General features: G+C 28.8%; 2 protein-coding genes and 1 long non-coding RNA gene across 5 annotated transcripts in view; 2 read left to right on the top strand and 1 right to left on the bottom strand.

The window, feature by feature from the left end:
* The window catches only part of LOC122635846 (glutamate receptor 1-like), a 64,074-nt gene that overhangs the window by 28,312 nt on the left and 23,534 nt on the right, over positions 1-12,228 (bottom strand). The gene's annotated exons all lie outside the window — the stretch shown is intronic.
* LOC122635817 overlaps positions 5,925-12,228 on the top strand; it is a 15,645-nt gene continuing 9,341 nt past the window's right edge. Inside the window, exons 1-4 of one of the 3 annotated variants that reach the window (XM_043826491.1) lie at positions 5,925-6,419; positions 6,481-6,750; positions 6,865-6,968; positions 7,052-7,278. In XM_043826491.1, coding sequence (XP_043682426.1) covers positions 6,236-6,419; positions 6,481-6,750; positions 6,865-6,968; positions 7,052-7,090 — 597 coding nt within the window. In that variant the 5' untranslated portion in view covers positions 5,925-6,235 and the 3' untranslated portion in view covers positions 7,091-7,278. Of the gene's footprint in view, positions 6,420-6,480; positions 6,969-7,051; positions 7,279-12,228 lie in introns of those variants that run through there. The other 2 variants (XM_043826490.1, XM_043826489.1) reach the window with 2 other exon arrangements.
* On the top strand, positions 7,437-9,258 carry LOC122635822. Its single transcript, XR_006328759.1, has 5 exons — positions 7,437-7,578; positions 7,660-7,868; positions 7,987-8,075; positions 8,730-8,893; positions 8,962-9,258. It is a non-coding gene; the product is annotated as an uncharacterized LOC122635822 (long non-coding RNA).

Genomic DNA, 12,228 nt, shown 5'->3' with positions numbered 1-12,228 from the left:
TGGTACTGAACCGAATGAAAGGAGACTTTTTCGTTTATGCAATTAAGGTAACCTATGATGACCTTAATACTAAGAGCCAATGAAGTCGGTTTGATCCATTAATTTTAAAACTATATAAATTTAAGAATTTTAAAATTATATAAATTTAAGATTATATAAATTTTAATTATATAAATAAAAAAATTTTTAAATTATATAAATTTAAGAATAACTGATTAATGACAACGTATTTATCTGTTTAATATATTTTAACAAACTTGTAAACGTATTAACTTTGCTGCAATCGAAAAAAATTAATCCATTCAGGGAATATCGAGAGTTCCTTTATTCCAAACTGATAGAATCTCAGCATCACTATTGTCACCATGTACACATTTCAAAAAGCATCTGAAATAAATGGTATTTTTGGCTATCCGTGTATATTTAGGCATCACATTCGATTATGTCGCTCTCAATTCAAAATTCATTTTTATAGCTCATGCCTTCTTAGTTCAATGTTATACGTTAATCTTTTTTTGACTTTGTTCGTTATTTGATCATTCCATCCAATTAACTCAATCATGCCACGCTCGATTTTAATTGCGCGACGTCGTTTTCAGGTAGATCCATAGAAATAGCGTATATGGGTTGGTTTACCTATAAATTCAACACACAAAATAGTTTCACAATTTCTAACATAAAATTTATTGTAGTTGCATTTCTTAACGTAAAACTTCCTTAATTTAAACATAAGCTTATAACGTCGGCTGAATTTAGTTTGTTACAAATTATATTAAAAGGTATGCATATGAAATATAGTAAATATAGTAAATAAATCATTTCTTTTTCCTCTGTTATCTCTGAAAGCTGTTATTACTACTTTGAAAGGTTATAATTATTCCTCTCAATACATAATAACAGAATCAAACGATTCAATGCTAAATATGCCTTGCAACTCAACCTCTGGTATTATTTCCGTTACATTTATAATTTATATTAATAATTTAAGTCGTGTGCATGTTTTTGTTCGTTTCTTTGTCGGATATTTAAGAATTATGGATATCTATGCATACTGATTTAAAACTTGTAATTTAGTCTATTAGTTTCATCGTCAGTAATTAATTCTTTAGATCACGTAAATAAGAAAAGAAGTTGTGGAAGCGTTCATTATTTTTCATATTTTCTCTTCTGTTCGTATCAATGTGTATTTGTGGATAGATGTACTCGTACATCAAAGATGATAATGAAGCAATAAAAGAGGTAAATAGAAAGAATGTTTACTAATCGATGAATAATAAATGTACACCAGGAAAGATACAATCATTTTATTCGTGCAAATATGCATACAAACATCGCGTGACTTTCGATCTACAAAATAATCACAATAATTGATGTAGTAATAATCCTTTCCATTGTTTTAAAAATTACTCCCGCGTGGTATTCTTCCACTGTCGGATAAACAATTTTTCTATAATAGTTGTCGATTCGGTAGACAAAAAAATGGGGTTGGTTGTGCAATTGAAGATTCTTCCTCTTCTTCTTTTTCTACCGAAGATTACAAGTTCATACGAATTTCATTCTATCGGTGACGAATAAACTGCTTTCATCATAGATATTTGCAAATTATATAGACCGAAAAAAATCTGTAGTATTTTTATATGCCAAATCGATAAAAGGTAAAAAACTTTCCATCTTGTTTCCTATATTTTTATTATATTTATTTTCATTTTCTCCCTTCTTAATTTCCTGCATTTTCCCTTCAGAAATGGAAAGACAACGTTGATGTTTCAATTAATATAATATATAAGGGCATTTTCTCGTGATGGGATTGCAAGTAAAAATGTATATTTTTCACAATTGTACGAATCATCGTACTACTTAGGACAAATTGTACGACCGTATTACATTGTGTGAATCTCTAATTTCAACGTGATTAATGGATTCTCTTTAACAACAAGTAGCTTCGACATGTCATCTGCTGTGTAGCTAGTGATATTTATTAACAAGGAAAATAGTACTGGTTATTGTCACAATCCACCAGGTAATATATTTCATTTAAAATTCAACTCCGAAATGATAGTCCGTTGTGGTACAGAAAATATTATACGAGAGTGGCACTCGATCGATACGAATCAAATGGAGATCAGCTACTTGGAACTTAGAGAAAGGAATCACTAAAATAGTTCCGGATTTTTATTATGAAAGAAGATATAATTTATAGAGTTTAATCATAAGAGTTATTAGAGTTAAGGTAAGATATATCTCACCTTTATTTTATTTTAACAAAATTTATCTAGTTTTTCCTTTCCTTCTCCTTTTTTTTCTTCGAGATTTAGCATTCAAAAGTATAAACAAGGTTAGCGAATAAGATAGTATGTCCTATTTGCCACTTCAAAATTTCATTTTTATTAGTCTCTTTCTTCTATTTCTTTTTCAGACCTCACTATTATCAAATATAAAAAAGGATGGCGAATTAGACGGAATATTCGGTAAAATATTGAGAAAACTTTGTCAAACTGAATTTTAGTATCCACGTTGTCTCAGAAGTAGAAGAATATGGAAAGTGTAATTCAGAAGAAAAGACTTGGTCTGGGGGAATTGCTGAATTATATGCCAGACGTGCTGATATTTGTATTTCAAATTTTATTATTAATAGTAATAAAAGTAATGCCGTCGACTTTACGCATCCTGTTTTCAAGTACAAGAATATTCTCGTTATTCGAAAACCAACAAATTTAACGATTCAATGGTCATCTCATTTTTTAATACGATAATTTGCAGTCCAATTTTGTATTTTTGTCTGTATCGTGCGTTAACCTTTATACATTCAAAAATTATTATTTTTATAGACATTTACTCGTTCCGTTTGGACTGCTGTGTTTGGAATATTAATTTTTATTGGAATTTAATTTTATTTGGAATTTAATTTTCCAATATTAATGTTTCATCGATTTTCCTGGTTTTATGCAAAATAAAAAGTGGAATCGATCGAAAAATAGGGTATTTATTGATCCATAATTGCTTGGAGATTTGGAGTAAATTTTGCCGACTGGGACTTCCTGGTTGTTTCAATGTTTCTCGATTTGCGTTTCATTTTATTCTTCTAATAAATATATTTACTTGAAGTGTTCCTTTGTTCTAGATTTCTCTCATAAATCTTCCTTACGAATAGCATATTTTTCTATATCTCTTTTCGTTATCGTCTTTTGGCTATTTAGCTGCTTTGATGTCTGTAATCCATGTTTTACTATTTAATTCATTAGAGACCTCCGTTACAGACGGTACTTGTTAACTTCCGTCTTTCGTGGTACAATTTTTTATAATAAGTTCACAGTGAGTACAATACAACATTATTTTATGCTTATATATATATATATATATATATATATATATATATATATATATAACTTCCGTTGTATTCTATGTGTATATATTATGTGTGTGCATATATATATATATATTAAGTAAAATATTTATAGAATTAAAGATCATATTCGAATCAAAAATTAAAAGTTTTCTGACCAACGTTGATAGAACCTATATTTTTCTTTTTTACATAGGAGAAATCCATTCCCGAATATTTATCACATAGTTTCATTGCATCGTATGTATAATTTTAGTATTAATATACATTATTAAGTTATAGGTTTGCGAGAATAAGAAATGCATTCTATATCTCTAATATAGTTCAGTTGTGGAAAATTTGAAAAGGTCCTGCAACATGGTTCGTATTGAAATAGGATATGTAAAAAATTTGTTGATTTTGTCTAAACACAATCTATTTGTGTTTACTGACCTCATCAATTTTCAATAAAAATACAAGAATATAATAATATAAATTTTTATTTATCGCATGTTAAAACAATTAACTCATTCTAGATTGCAGAAATTTATAGACAATGGTATGATGAATCGTTTAAAAGATACGTCATTTAAAAAGAAATTCATTGATATGGTTAAGCATCAACCGATTCGTCTAATCAACGTTATACCTTTTATTTCTTTCTTCTTAATTGGTATCGTTTTGAGTACTTTTATTCTGATCATAAAAAAATATATTTTCGTTCGTAAAAGAAAGGTACATGGTACATCGTATTTCCTCGATTAAGTCATCAGCATCTTATGTAAAGAAGAAAAAAATTATTAGAAATATTGTAAAAAATCACGGAAATAATAAAGGTGCTCGGGAAAAGTATTAATGATAATTTTGAATATTCATTTGGAACGAATTTTCCTTTTCAGATGATAATTTTATAATGAAATAGAAAGATGCATTTGCATACGTATAAGATATTGCGTTATTTAATAAAGTTTTATATTGAAACTATCAAACTAATTTACAACTATCAACTTCTAAATTGAAAATATTTTTATTTTTTATATCTATAGACACACACATACGTACACAGATACATATATACACACACACACAAAACATCTTTATTTATCGAATGCATTTATTCATACTTTAATTTTTCCGATCTGCTCCAATTTTTCAAAGCTGTTCATAGTCAACAAACAGATTTCATTCGTTGTTCTTATATACATGCCGTGATTTAGTGGTACAATTGAATCCTATTTTCTTGAGTTTGTCAATAAACATGTTTATCTAGACAAATGATATTGTTCTCAATTGAAAATTCATTTTTGTAACTTATGAGTTTTCATTGATCTTAATATTATAGACCCTCATTGATTTTGCTTGACATTTAATCATTTGATCCCGTAATTAGGTGTGAAATAAAATTAGATACCTGCTTGTAACAGTGCGATGTTTTTTCAGATAGCTGCATAAACGTAGTGTGAACTGTATAATTGAAATCTATACATTTTGTTTTAAACAATCGTGTATAAGCTTTTTAACTAGCTAATCCTACACACAAATTGAGTATCACAATGCCGTTTTTAGATAATCACTAAGATTATAATAGATACTTAACTTATGTTGTGTTCCTTTTGTATAAATTCTCTTTCTGTTTGTTTCCGTAGATGGAAATTATAATGATAAATTATAGTAGTTACAATTTATATGTAGTTGCAGTTTCTAACGATGTAAACGCGTAAGAATTATTCAATTTAAATATAAGTTTATACGAGTCTGCAGAAATTAATTTGTCGTCAGTCATATGGAAAGTCATATATCCGATAAAATATAGTAAATAATTCATCATTTAGTTCGTTGTTATCACAAAATTTCCTATCGAAGATTATATTTATACTTCGAAAGATTATGTCTATCTCTCTCAAATTTGTAATAATAGGATCGAACGATTCAAAGCTAAATATACCTTGCAACCCTACATCTGCTGTAATTTTCTTTAAACTTAGTGTCTAAAAGAATGCTATTTGCATTTTTTCGTTCTGTTTTTGTCTGATATTTAAGAATTATAGGTATCTGCTATAATTTTCTTTAAACTTAGTATCTAAAAGAAGGCTATTTGCATTTCTTCGTTCTTTTTTTTTTGTCTGATATTTAAGAATTATAGATATCTGCTATAATTTTCTTTAAACTTAGTATCTAAAAGAAGGCTATTTGCATTTCTTCATTTTTTTTGTCTGATATTTAAGAATTATAGGTATCCATGTAATGTGCTTTAAAACTTGTAATTTACAGTAATTTGTCATTTAGGTCACATAAAGATGAAAAGAGCTCATGGAAGTAATCATTATTTTTCATATTTTTCTTCTCTTATATTTTATCATATAGGATCAATGCATTCAATAGCTAATGCGTAACTGCATGAATAATTAAAAGGAACAATGAAGATCTCATCGTTCGTTCTATTTATCTACAGTATGGATGTATTTCCTTGAACGCAAGTTCTGCGCTCAATGAACATAACACAATTTAAATTATTTTTGTATGTGTGTGTGTGTGTGTATGTTCTAAAAACGGATATAAATAAACATAAGTTTGTCCGTATCAGTACATATTTTGTACGAGTGTATTAACACATCAAAGATATAAAAGCACTAAAAGAATCAAAGGAAAAAAATATTTACTGATCGAGCCATAATAAATCTATTCCCGTAAAGATAAAATCAGTTTCTCCGTACTAATATGCACACGAACATCGCGTGACTTTCGACCTGCACGATAATCATAACAGCCGACATGATAATAAACCATTCAATAGGTTAAACATCTAGTCTCGAGTAATCTGCCTTAGCTGTCGAATAGAAAATTTTTCAAGTTCTTTAATGTTTGTTGATTCGTTCAAATTGAAAAGTAGCACAGAAATTAATCAATCTATAGATGCAAAAAATGACATTGATTGTGCCATTGAAAGTACTGTCTATTCTTTTTCTCTTTCTTCCAAAGATTGCAAGTTTATCTGAATTTCACACTGTCGGTGTCGAACAAACTCCTTTTATCATAGATATTTGCAAATTCTATGGACCGAAATCTATAATATTTTTATATACCAAATCGATAAAAGGTAAAGATATTTTTCATTTTCTTTTTTTAATTACTATTATATTTATTTTCATTTTCCTCAGAAATGAAAATTACAACGACCATTTTTAAATGGAGACGGGCACTTTCTCGTGAAGGAGTTGCGAGTACGAATTTGTATTTTTCACAACTGCAAGAATCATCTTACTACTTAAAACAATCTATTCGACCGTATTACATAGCACTCATCTCTAATCCCACCGCGATCAATGAGTTCTCTTTAGCAACAAGTACCTTTGACATGTCTTCAGCTGTATGGCTAGCGATATTCATTTCCAAGGAAAATGATACCGATTATTGTCACAATCCACCAGGTAATATATTTCATTTAAGATTCAACACCGAAATGATGATCCGCTGTGGTACGGAAAATATTTTACGAGAATGGTATTCGATCGATACTAATCAAATCGAGATCAATGATGTAGCAACTTGGAGCTTAGAGGGAGGAATCACTAAAATAGTTCCAGATTTTCTTTACAAAAGAAGATGTAATTTACGGGGTTTAATCATGAGAGCTGTTGTAGTTAAGGTAAAATATTTACATCTTTTTTTCTAATGCACGAAATTTGTCCTTATCTCTTTCTTTCTTTTCTTTCTTCTCACAATTTGTAGGGTTCACAATTCGTAATTAAAAAAAGAATGGCGAAATAGACGGTATATTCGGTAAAATATTAACAGAACTTTGTGAGACTCTGAATTTTAGATTCAATATTGTCTCTGAAGTAGAAGAATATGGAGAATGGAATCCGGAAGAAAAAACTTGGTCCGGAGGAATTGCAGAATTATATAATGGACGTGCTGACATTTTTATTTCAGATTTTATTATATCCAAAAAGACATTGAATTTCAAACATATTCTCGTTATTCGAGAACCTGAAAATTTAATGATTCAATGGTCGTCTCACTTTTCGGTACGATAACTTACAATCGAATTTTGCGTTTTCCCTTTCTTCATCCCTTAATCAATTATTATTCTTATAGACATTTACGTGTTCTGTCTGTGTTTGGAATATTAATTTTTTCAACCATTTTCCTTGTTTTACTCAAAATAAAATATGGGACCGGTCACAAAATAGGATATTTACTGATCGATAATTTATTGGAGATTTGGGGTATATTTTGTCAATAGGGACTTGTTGGTTTGTTACAATGTTTCTCAATTTTGATTTTAGTTAGCTTTTTTAATTGGTATGTTCATTCAAATTATTTCTTTGTTGCAGGTATCTCTCATAAATTTTCCTTACGAATAGCGTACTTGTCTATATTTCTCTTGGTTTTTGTCTTTTGGGCTACCTATTCAGCTGCTTTGATAAGTTTCTTAACGTCCGAAAATCACGTTTTACCATTTCATTCATTAGAGACCTTCGTTGAAGACGGTACTTATCATCTTATCCCTACTTATGGTACAGCTTTTTTTGATAAGTTTGCAGTAAGTGTAATACATACGTCATTTTATATGTACAAGAGCAACTTACGTTATTATATACGTACGTATAAATGTATAAAAAAATAATTATATATAAACGAAGAAAAATATACACTTGTAGAATTCGAAAGATCCGGTTGCTGAGAAGGTATTGAAGTTGACGCTAACAAATGAAAAATTGCCTTTACCGAACTTGAAGGATTTAAAAGAGTACGATAAAGTATTATAAAACAAACATTAAATAACTTTCATTTAAACTATGTGTAAAGTAATTAAATGACAAAATTTGTGGAATGAATTCCTCATATATGAAGAAAGAAAACCAGGTTCCATGAACATGAGTACCGAAATACTTAAGTTTAAGATATGATATTTTGAAATTGAATTTTATAAGATTCCAATGATCATTTACTGGAATTTTGATACACACTGTTGACATTTTCTTACATGAAATTTTGAAAATGTCTATCTCTTGCTGGAATATCGACTTTACTTTATGGTTCTATTGAATTTCGAATATGCTCTAAGATACACCTAGAAATTATTATGGATACGATAATCAATTTGCGGTCGATAGTAATATTCAGTACACCAAAAAATTTAGCAGATTTTGTTACATATTTAGTCGAAGTGTAATTAAGGTCTCAGATTTGATTCCAAGAAATAAAACCATTATGATTGGAAATCACTAATTATCCTTTTTTAAAGTCTAATAGATCAAGAATTAAACATTTTCGAACTCATTTTGATAGATCCTATTTTGATCTTCTTTATATATAAAGAATTCATATTAGAAATTCTACCACGTTATTTTGTTGAACCCTGTATACAGTTTTATTATTAAAATCTGTTATTAAATTACAGATTTGTAAAAATCGGAAACTAACAATCTACACAAATGATCAAGCAGACAGAAAAAGTAATATGAAAATACCATGCAATGTAGTTCGTATTGAAACAGGACATAAAAACAGTTTTGCTATGGTTTTATCTAAATACAATCCATTTACGGACATCATCAATTTTCAGTAATAACACAAGAATCTAATAATAGAAATTTTCATTTAACGTACGTTAAAGCACTAGCTCGTTTCAGGTTGCAGAAATTTATCAACAATGGTATGTTGAATCATTTAAAGGATACGTCATTTAAAATGAAATCCAATCATATGATTAAGCATCAACCAGTTCCCTTAATCAGCGTTTTATCCCTCATTCTCTTCTTCTCAATTGGTATTGTTTTGAGTACTTACATTCTGATCATAGAAAAGTGTATTTTCTTTCGTAAATGAAAGAATATTTCTCTGGAAATTTCTATCCTGTTCAATAAATTCTTGGTATTTTATGTAAAGAGGAAGAAAAACATTAGAAATTTTGCGAAAGATTTCGCATATAAAAAATATGCTCATGTAAGGTTCACATCTATAAATAGCTATAAAATTAGTTATTAATATTCTAGTTATAAGTTTATACACTCATAGGAACACGTTTATGTATTTAACCTTTGACCTAACGTAATACAATTTAAAATTAAAACAGACCCTTTTTATCATATTATACGTGTAGACGTATACAACACATATTTCATATTTATTGATTGTACTTGCACATATTTGAATTGTTTCGTACTACTTCGATTTTTTGTACTTGCGCAGAATATAATATGGCTAGGTATTTCATAATCGTAAAACACATTTCGTTTTTCATGTATTGTGTATGAACCATACTTAAGTGGTGTATTTAATTGAATTACGTTTTCACTAAATTTTTAATAAACATAATTTACTATCAAGCTGAAGGCAATTGTGACAAATTTCCCAAGATGGCAATCACAATGAATGAATCCGTTATATAAACAAACGCATACACAGATTTACCTTGATACATATTATATATTATATATTAGTATATATTGTATATATATTATGTAAAAAAAATATGACAATATATACTAATAATATATAAACATATTCTTAATCACTATAAAATTCTTTTATGATAAGATCGTGATCGAGCTTCAGGAATAACTAGAATATAATATTTATATAAATATTCATACAAATATAACTTGGAATGCAGTACCTCTTTTGAAAATACGACGATACAAATGCTTCAATCAAAAGTTTTGTTTACTTGTTATCATGTATGTTCAATGTACTTTTCATATAAAGTAGTGTACTTTCAATGAATATGTACTTTTCAATAAAATTGCTGTTGCTGCATCTGTTTAATGACTTATAGTCATATAAGTGGAGTTTTTGCATATCTTGTTTGTATACTTACGCATCAATTTCACATTCTCAGATCAAGACGAAGCACAATACTATATACCATCCTTTTCTTGTCCTGTAACATTTCATGATTAAATTTAAAAATTCTCAAAAAATTAGATGTCAAATGCAATTGGCTTAACATTTAAATTCCAAATGAAATGTCAAGGATTGTTTACGATATTTATTGACAACCTTTATCTACGATTTTTACAATATAACAATTTATTAATTTTTCAATCATTTCAATATAAAGAAAACTGAAGTACGAACAAAAGAAGTAAAAAAAATGCACAACTAACATGGATTATGAAGTATCAAAGCGAAGGAATACCACACAGGAAATCATTCGATTAACGTGCGGATGAATGCGGATGAATTATATTTCTCCAGAATATACATTAGCCAGTTAAGTGAATTCAAAAAAAAGTTATGGCATATGCCTTTCATGATTACTACTAAGGAAATAAGATTCGATCATTGTGGAATAACCCTATATTATTTGTCTTACATGGCAACGAATATTATAAGATTGCTAGTTCGTGATTCTCTTATAATCTCTTTCGAATATATCTGTAAAGATTCTATTATTACGTGATACTCAACTGAATGAGAAAGGTACATCAACTATTGCGTAAAATGTGATTTTGTTTGCCTTCATTCAGGTTGATACTGGACTGACAAGTTGATAATGAAAATCTGTCTTATTTGTCGTGATAAGACAAATGAGGTAACTTACGATGACCTTGATACCAAGAATCATTGAAATTGGTAAAAACAATTAACTTTGAAACTTATATAAATTTAGAAACAACTATTTAACGACAGCACATTTATTTTGATATATTTCAACTAATTTGTGAAAGTACTGAACTTTTCTTCGATCGAAAAAAACTAATCTATTCAGGAAATACCAAGAGTTCTTTTATTTAAAATCGATAGAATGGCAGCATCACTGCTATCTCACGTATACATTTCAAATCGCATCTGACAATTCGTGTATTTTTAACGATATATTCGTCGACATAGTTCTCGTTTGAGAATTTTTTTTTGAATGTTATATATTCTTAGAAAGTTTAATGTTATACATGCGTCTCTTTTTGACTTTGTTCGTTATTTGATCATTCGATCCGGTTAATTAATCATGCTAAGCGCGAATGTAACTACGCGACATCTTTGTCGGGAAGGGCCATAAACGTAATATGCATCATCTAATCGATATCTACATCTTTTGTTTTTAACAACCTATTGGCTCGATAATTTGCTAATCCTACATACAAATCGGTTTCACAATGCTGTTTTAAGGTAATCACTATTGTAATAGATACTTAATTTATGTAATGTATTTATATGGATTCATTTTGTGTGTATTCCTTTTCTGCTTATTTCCGTAGAAGGAAATTTTAACGGTAAAATCTAAACGAATTTACTATTAATTTCTAATGGTGTAAGTACGTAAAAATCATTCAATTTACGTGTAAGTTCATAGAAATCGTTTATTAGTACCTATTTGTCGTCAATCATATCGAAAGCCATATACTCAATGAAATCTAGTAAATAAGTTATCCTTTAATCCTCTGTTATCTCGAAAGCTACTATCACTTCAACAGGTTATAGCCATTCATTTGAATCTATAATAACGGGATCGAACAATTCAATGCTAAATATACCTTACAACCAAACTCTACCATATTGTCCATTACACTTAGTGTATATAACTGTGCTGTGTGAAGTTCTTTGTCTGATATTCAAAAACGTACCTAGTGCTTTAAAACTTATAATGCACTTTACTTGATTACTTTTATTGTATCCTCGCCGCCAATTTGTCGTTTAGATCACGTAAAGATAAAAAGAGGTCATGGAAGTGCTCGTAATTTTCCATATTTTCTCTTTTCTTACATTCTGTCACATAGGATCAATGCGTTCGATGCCTAATGCGAAACTGCATGAATAATTAAAAGAAACGAACATCCTATCGTACGTACTGTTTACCTATAGCACGGACATATGTCCTTGAGCGTAGGTCATGCTTATAAATTAGTAAAAGCAACATAATTTAAGATACTTTTTTTTTTTTAGTAAAATATCTGTGG

Source organism: Vespula pensylvanica, chromosome 19 (genome assembly GCF_014466175.1).
Source record: "Vespula pensylvanica isolate Volc-1 chromosome 19, ASM1446617v1, whole genome shotgun sequence".
NCBI lineage: Eukaryota > Metazoa > Arthropoda > Insecta > Hymenoptera > Vespidae > Vespula > Vespula pensylvanica.
The sequence above is the reverse complement of the archived record's forward strand: the minus strand, read 5'-3'. Positions and strand labels throughout refer to the sequence as shown.